Raw genomic sequence first — 7,912 nt, 5'->3', positions numbered from 1 at the left:
TAAAATCTAACAGTAGTGTCCTTTTCCCTTATGAACCGGCAGTGATACTCCGGCTACACTATCGGTTTTATACTATCCAATAGTAATGAGCCGGCTATGATTGTGGTTTGTGCAGTAGGTTACACTGTCTGGACGTGGGAAAGGAGACTCTAGCTAGTCTAAGTTCTTATGCGCACCTCTTATCTCTTTGCATATGATGTAATGGCAATTGGTGAGCAAATAAAGCCCCATTCATTCTCCGCAGCCCCAATTGCATATTTGTTACTAGCTAACTGGTGTGTGCTAGTCATAGGGCCAACATTGACCTCCCTCTTTATATTGGTTGGGCCCAGGGCTGGATTGAAGAGACGAGCTCCAAAAGGCAAATCTCAACTGTACAAGGAAATCCTTGTGAAATCTAGGTTGGTAATTTATTTATGCATTTGGCTAAATCACACCTCACGATTTTATCATATATACTATTCCATTATCTAGAAAATGCCACCATGGTCCACTGCACTGCTGGTCTATGTGAACTAGGACGGGACGGCGCGCTCCGCTGCGCCCGTATTATTTGAGTGAACAGTAAAGCAAGAAGTGGGCAGTTACAGGCTGAATAGTGGCTGGGAAGTATTTAAAGCTTGGTTGAACAGTGTTTTCTATGAGGTAAAAAGAGGACACGTGGTTAGCACGGGCGTCCAGCGATTTATTCGGTGTTGAAGATCGACTATCTTATTCGACGGCTTATATGTTCTTTTTTTCTAAAAGAAAACGTCCCTATAGTTTGCTAAAGACTGGCCTAAGAACTATGCATATCAAGTGAAGGTGAAAGTCTCACTCTGTGGGCTCCTGCTGGATGGGAATACTCTGTGGACGTGTGGTCATGCACGAGCCCATGCGTTCACACCTCCAAATGGATGCTGCCTCGCTGCTTCTTCTATTCATTTTCCTGAATATATTCAGATCACAGCCATATATAAATTTACGACGACTAAACCATCACACGTGCAAATTAAGCTTGTCACACATAATCAGGACATCACACTCAATTGTTGCACTACTCTCTCTCTCTCTCTCTCTCTCTCTCTCTGTGTGTGTGTGTGTGTGTGTGTGTGTGTGTAACCAAGTGCACACCCCACGACCCCTCTCGGCTACCTGACTGTCACACATACACCGATACTACCCCAGCTAGAACTTCGTGTGCAGGGCTCAATCACAGAACAATTGAGTCCTGACCGAATGGACCGCAAGAGCAGCATCGTCATGCTGTCACCCTGCGGCCATGGCTGGGAGATGATGGACGCCATGTGGAGGCAGCAGGAGCTCGTAATGCAGCTCCGAGCGCTCGTCCTCCCGCTGCTCCACGGCGTCATCGATGGTACCTCGGCCGCTGAGATCGCGGGACAGATCTTTGACGACGTGATCGGCTGCAACATAGGCGTGGTTTCTACACTTGAAGGGTGCCTCATGAGTACAGGAGCCGGAGGCGGATCATCGGCAGAGCCCGTAGACGACAAGTCGTTGGTGAGGAACAATAGCTGCCGCGTTACTAATAATGGTGAGAAGACGGAGGAGCAAGCGAGGCATAGAAGCGTGGTTGGCCAAAAGAGAAGGTGTGCAATTAGATATTGATACCTCAACATAGCTATGTTCTTCCCCAGCTGATATTAAACATTTAAGATATTAAACATGATACCTATGCCTTGCATGTTCAACCATATATATAGGGGGTCATTAATTTGGAAGCTAGCTAGGTTAACACCTTTAATTTGCATGCTCACCAAGTTATTAATGATCTGCTGGGCAAATTTCAACTGATCATGTACATCTAATCTTGTTGTAACGTCCATGCATCATCAATTGATCGATTTTTAGTTCATACATACTGATCCCACATATGTATCTAGGAGGAAGAACGACAAGCGATCAAGATCCCTTGTGGCGCATGTTCCACATTACGATGGCCATCAATGGAGAAAATATGGGCAGAAGAACATCAATGGGAGGCAGCATCCTAGGTAATACATCTATCTATATATACATTACATTCTTTTATTACCAGCTAACAAAACAGGCTACGTTGTTATTAGGTAGCTTGTTTCGTTAGCTGATGATCTCTAAAAGTTCAATGGACACAAAATATATAACAATAATCACTATATTGGCATGATGAACTTGTGATCAACTGAGCAGAAGCTACTATAGATGCACCTACAGAGAACAGAACTGCTTTGCAACGAAGACAATTGAGCAACAAGAACAAATTGATGATACCTCAACTGGCGAGGAAATTGCAAAGTACACTGTTGTGTACTACGGTGACCACACTTGCGAGGACCATAGCGTCAGCATAGTCCAGCTTCCTCAACTAGTCTGCAGTATGGATCTTCAGAACATGGAAATGGCTCAAACAAGTTCAAGTGTTCAAGATCCTGAGGCAGACTTAGACTTGCCAGCTTTACTAGAGGTGTTTGATAATTCTCTCATTGATTGGGAGGATAGTTGGAAGATATGATATATGTATCTTGTTTTTGCACCGCACATTGTAACATCATGGTAGGTACAAGTTTTGGTTTATATACTGCATTCAGTGGTATGTGTTCAATTTTGCCAAAAAGGTTACCCACCAGTATACTCTCTAATATTTAGACAATGGATGAAATTGGAAGGTTTTGAGCTAGCTTTTGCAGTTAGCCAAATTTTCATTGGAGGCAAGTTCATTATTTAATTAAGGGTACTCACAGTGCTACCTATTAAGTTTCCTTTTGCAATGTAGACTTGATCGAGATGTTTAGTTATCAATTAGGAGTATAACTACATATATACATATTCCACATAATCATCCTAAATAATCGTACAATCAGCTGATCTTGATAATCATCTCTAAAAATCAAGTCTTTCTATGGTACTTATGTATGGGGAGTTGGGGGGTTGATTGTTACTAAAGATACCTTAGCAAAGCGCAATTGGTATATAAGGCAGTAAGACATGCAGCTTTTATCATGAAAAGGAGACAATTAAGGACATGTTTTGCAAGTGTCAATTGGCTCATGTTGTTTGGGTGGTAATACACAAGGCTTTAGTCCTTTCTCAGACATGTTTGGACCTTGGATATGAGGGAATTAGTAGAGTCTGAAACTGCTAGTCCTATTGGGAGCGGCAGCTACTACTTGCTTGTTGCTTGTTGCTTTGCAGGAATGATTTAGTATCGAAAAGAAAAATTTTCATCTCCTTTATTTACAGGTTATCTACTCGGTTATCCATTGGCCTCATTCATGGGCTATCATGCTAAAACCAGCACCTCAAGATTAATTTGGCTATGGTGGCATTGTGTTTAGCACAGGTGGCCAAGGCGTGTTTCTCTCAGGCACATGGGTGACTGCGTGCCTAGTCCTCGGACAAGTGGTCATTAGTGTTCTTGTACTTTCGTTTGTTTTTCTTTGCTGTGTGCATGATATATCTAGGGTGGAGAGTATTTTCAAGATGATTGTATTAACTCAATGTATTTTTCTTCAAATATCAACCAAAAGTTCATTCATTTCTTTAAAAAACAACTAGTTTTAATAATGGTTAAGATGACAACGCAAATTTATTCAAACCACTCATCTTGGTTGCAAATATATAAACAATTTTAGACTTGCTAACTTAAGCATGGTACATATATATCAGCACTTGAGTTAATTTATTTGGATACTAAAAGTAACTATATATTGTAGTAACTTAAGCATGGTACATATCAGCATTTGAGTTAATTTATTTGGATACTAAAAGTAACTACATAGTACAGTTATATATTGGCCAATGCATGATGCGAATTTTATCCTAATTCTGGCTTTAAAGTGTTTTTAGATGAGACACACTTTATTTCAACTAAGTGTGGCTATGCACGAGTAGGCATGGAATAGAAAAGATGGACAATTTACATTGACTGATAGTATAGCACAAACAAAAAGAAAGTGCACTGAAGCTGTAGAAAAAAATATAGAACTATATATATGGAGGTCAAATTTGCATAGAGATAAACAGATGCATATATTTATCAAGTACTGTAAGATTGTTTCGACCTTGTGTGGATCAAAGCATAGGGTTTATCAAGTTTATCAGGTAGCTAGCGAACCATACTAATTATGTGATTGTTTAAACTCCTGTATATGCATGTTGCATCTCTACAATATCAGACCTTAAGCCTCTGCAATGAGATTAAAACCCACAAAAACAGATGGGCCAGAGCTTATAGAATTACCACTATATGGTGACTTTGATGCTATCAAACTCATTCCCTGAAGAATTAAGAATTATATATTGTAGCTATTTAATCAAAACTTACTATAAACCATTGACCAATTATACAAACAATAATCACCGGGAAAGTCGTTTATTTTTTAGTGTATTATGCATTAGTTTCTAGAAGAGATGTTTGCTTGTTTGACAAGGCTAGTGTCCTGATGTCCAATCTTTTATATAGGTTGTTGAAAATCATGTCCAAAACAATCCACTTGCATTTGTCGGCTTGAAGAAACAAAATGTGTGACTAGCACTACATATGCTCCGAGCCAGAGATCTAGGTCTACAATTCTTGCTTCAAATATTCTGAAGTTGACCGTTCGCTCAAAATTAAGAATTAATGCCCTTGAAAATCTACGCAACATACTTGATGCAAACCATTTTAAATTATTATTATGTCATCTATAACATGGACTTGCAATATATATCCCTAAATAGTCTAAGTGAATCTGCAGTCACCAAGCAATGAGCTCGTGAAAGAGACGTTGAGATAAAACATCACATAAATGCACGTGGTAAGTTGAGTTTATTATTACCCAACATCATTCTTACTGAATGACGAGCTTGTGGTGACATGAGCTTGCTTCTGTCATCAGCATGCATGATAATACCCTAAACTTGATGGGCATAGCCAGAATAATATTTCCAACCAGATTTGATTAGACATGCTTGTGCTAATTCAATCTGTTGGACCTCATCCCTAGAGCATGTGTGTGGCACTTGGATCATGATGCCTTTGGCTAGCCATGGTAGAGTTTTCCTACCTTGCTATGCTTTGGCGTACTGGATGACAACCAATTAAATAATATTTCTTAAGGAATGGAAATGTTGATTCTTCAAACCTATCTGGACATGATGCATGTTTTTCCTCAAATTGTTACTGCCTTATTTGCAAGTTATTTTCTTTTAAGTGCAACAAATTTCACTTGTCTTTACAGTTCTCTTCTAGCTCTATATATATATTAATTTAGCACTGAGACATAAAAGGAAGAAATATGTGAGTAAATTATGGACCATTTGTTGCATTAGAATAGTATTTATCTATCAAATGTATGCTAGAAATAAAATACAAAGAGCACCATGTTTGGAAAAAAAATCAAGCAGCACACATACATCCTATATGTACTACTAGCGCTACTTCCATCCCATAAAGAATGCCATTGCAGTTTTTTCCTAAGTTAAATTATTTCGTTGTGGGACAAAACTTAATATACACTTGCAATGAAATACCATGGCATATTTACATTAACATCCAAAGAGTGCCATGGCGTGACAAGTGTATATTGTTCATTTTCTTCTCCTTTCGTAGCAATGTCCAATGGAAAGTTATGTCAAGATCTTGTACCGATGTTGGCCTTTGATTTGCTTTGTGGAAAAATCATGTCAAAAGTTAGAACCTGATGCAGTCAGCACAAAGGAACAAAAATGTGCTAGTAGCACTAAGATCCAAAAAACATGTCCAAGTTCATATTTGTTGCTCAGCTATTCTGAAGGTTCATTGTTCATTCACTCCAATTAAGGATTAAGTGCCCTTTGGAAAACTAGGCCATACACTGTAGCATAACCCACCACTGAATTGTCAAAACGACGCGACAATGTGGACGAATGGAACATTTCTATGGACAGCACGAGTAGAATTGTATGCGCTATATATTACAGGATGGAGGGAGTATTGTCTCCATGTATAAGCTAGGTTATTTCACCCTCTAATATGAAGAACATGAATAGTGATATTTGGATGCAACTATTCGGTATTCACTTCCTATATATGCACTTGAACATAAGCCCCAAAAAGAAAAATCCCGTGACTTTGTTTGTGAACATGCGGGCATCAGATCAAGCCCATTCAGGTCATACGGTAAAATGAAGTAATAATAATTCTAGTCACTGCACGGTTAGATTTCAAAAGTGCAGGGAGGTTGGAATGACATTTCAGGAGAAACCTAAAGGTGAAAACTAAAGCGGCTGCTGAACCAGACGTTTATTTTTGGAGCGGGGGAGTACCCGGTGACCACAGGTGACAATTCACTACGATGAAACTAACCAATAATCCTTGCACCACATGTTAATTTCATGAAAACGACTGCAGAATCTAACATATATATAAGCTAGAGCGCGGTAGCTGAAAAGCCAGAATCCTTCCCGTCCATGTGCACTTGTGAAATCATAATGATACAATACTACATGAACTGGATCCTTGATACTAGTCACACAATTGGATGGTTCAATTCTCTAATTTAACAAAAATATTACTAAATATTTTGCTTTGTGCACAGATGCAGTACATATTCACTCATGACTCTTGTGCATCTTGTGTTGGACCCCCAACACACTCATATTTTCCGGATCATCCGAGAGAGACATGAGGAATTCGACATACTCTTCCACAAAGTTTCTCTCATGACTCTTGGAAAATGGTGGTACACTGAGGGAGGATTGTGCTGTCTGCTCGCCATTTTGAATGGCAGCAGTATTAGGATCCAGTAGTAGTTGGTCTGTGATGAAAGCTGGAAGCTGAGGCATCCTTGGGTGATCTACAGAGTTGTTGTGCGAGGTTGTGGTGCCATGATCAACTCGAACCTCTGACGTAGCTGCTCGTCGATACAAATCCGCCGGCAGGTTACCACCAGTGTTCATACCAGCGGCTCCCTCTGTTGTTTGTTGAACTTCCGGCGGTGATTGGTAGTCGCCGCCGGTGTTCATCCTCCGCTGGAGCTTCTTCTTGATGCGTGAGTTCCAGTAGTTCTTGATCTCATTGTCCGTCCTTCCGGGCATTCTTGCCGCAATCGCAGACCACCTGTAAATACACATGTAAACAAGCACACATGCAAATTATCCATTGCACATCTCATACAGTTCCAGTCATATATGATTCATGCATGTGACCGGGGGAAGATGCATGGATCGAATAAAATACACGTCTCCTACGGTACAGATGCCTAAATCAAGGACTGAGAGAGAATATCCGAATGAATGAAAGCGAACTTGTGAATTACCTGTTTCCTAAGAGTTTCTGCAAGGATACAATGAGGTCCTCTTCCTGCTTGGAGATGGGCTCCCTGCTGAGGTCTGGCTGCAGATAGTTCATCCATCTCAGTCTGCAGCTCTTCTCGCTCCTCTTCAGCCCTGAGATGATCACATCCATAAGAACAGAATGCTTTGTTATAACACGATGCAAATCCTGCTGCTAAAACAAACATATTTATAAACAACAAGTACATAAGTATTTATATATATATGTGCCTGCCTGCTAGTTCGGCGACGGAGGACCAGGTTCCGACGCCGTAGTGTGTGATGTGGCTGTAAAGCCTCTCGTCCTCGTCAGGAGACCATAGCCCCTTCCTCATCATCTTCTTGTCTTCCTTCGTCTCCAGCTGATCACTAACCTTGGCTCTCTTTCTTCTCTCCATCTGTCCTTGCTACCTGCATGCTACTGCATCGTTCAAGCTACATACAATGTATATATGTTTAGCTTAACTGGAGAGCTAAGATCCGATCCATCTGAATTTTGACCGACAAATCACGGGCCTGCACTAGCTTGCGGTGGCACGTGATTAAAAATATATAGTTGCGTGTGGTCCCTTACCATAACAGTCTTAGTTTACCAATACCAACACATAAGAGCATCTATTTGTATACTAGGCGATGA

At 40.4% G+C, this 7,912-nt stretch overlaps 2 protein-coding genes across 2 annotated transcripts; one reads left to right on the top strand and one right to left on the bottom strand.

Moving 5' to 3' along the window:
* The first annotated feature begins 485 nt into the window (after positions 1 to 485).
* LOC136487863 (transcription factor WRKY45-2-like) lies at positions 486 to 2,494 on the top strand. The gene is made up of 5 exons (XM_066484972.1): positions 486 to 546; positions 682 to 721; positions 1,293 to 1,592; positions 1,887 to 1,997; positions 2,173 to 2,494. The coding sequence occupies exons 1-5, from the start codon at positions 486 to 488 to the stop codon at positions 2,492 to 2,494; spliced, it is 834 nt and encodes a 277-aa protein (XP_066341069.1).
* A 4,058-nt stretch (positions 2,495 to 6,552) lies between these two features.
* Positions 6,553 to 7,673, bottom strand: LOC136487862 (transcription factor WER-like). The gene is made up of 3 exons (XM_066484971.1): positions 7,511 to 7,673; positions 7,260 to 7,389; positions 6,553 to 7,060 (listed from the first exon to the last, which is right to left on the bottom strand). The coding sequence occupies exons 1-3, from the start codon at positions 7,671 to 7,673 to the stop codon at positions 6,553 to 6,555; spliced, it is 801 nt and encodes a 266-aa protein (XP_066341068.1).
* Between the last annotated feature and the right edge of the window lie 239 nt (positions 7,674 to 7,912).

Source organism: Miscanthus floridulus, chromosome 10, assembly GCF_019320115.1.
Source record: "Miscanthus floridulus cultivar M001 chromosome 10, ASM1932011v1, whole genome shotgun sequence".
In the NCBI taxonomy this organism is placed as follows: domain Eukaryota; kingdom Viridiplantae; phylum Streptophyta; class Magnoliopsida; order Poales; family Poaceae; genus Miscanthus; species Miscanthus floridulus.
The sequence above is the reverse complement of the archived record's forward strand: the minus strand, read 5'-3'. Positions and strand labels throughout refer to the sequence as shown.

Coding starts and splice junctions, on each gene's coding strand:
- LOC136487863 (XM_066484972.1), top strand. CDS start 486: ATGGTCCACTGCACTGCTGGTCTATGTGAACTAGGACGGGACGGCGCG. Junction 547..681: donor CGGCGCGCTCCGCTGCGCCC/GTATTATTTGAG, acceptor ACGGGCGTCCAG/CGATTTATTCGGTGTTGAAG. Junction 722..1,292: donor ATCGACTATCTTATTCGACG/GCTTATATGTTC, acceptor CGCCATGTGGAG/GCAGCAGGAGCTCGTAATGC.
- LOC136487862 (XM_066484971.1), bottom strand. CDS start 7,673: ATGGAGAGAAGAAAGAGAGCCAAGGTTAGTGATCAGCTGGAGACGAAG. Junction 7,390..7,510: donor CTCCGTCGCCGAACTAGCAG/GCAGGCACATAT, acceptor TGATCATCTCAG/GGCTGAAGAGGAGCGAGAAG. Junction 7,061..7,259: donor CAGAAACTCTTAGGAAACAG/GTAATTCACAAG, acceptor GTGTATTTACAG/GTGGTCTGCGATTGCGGCAA.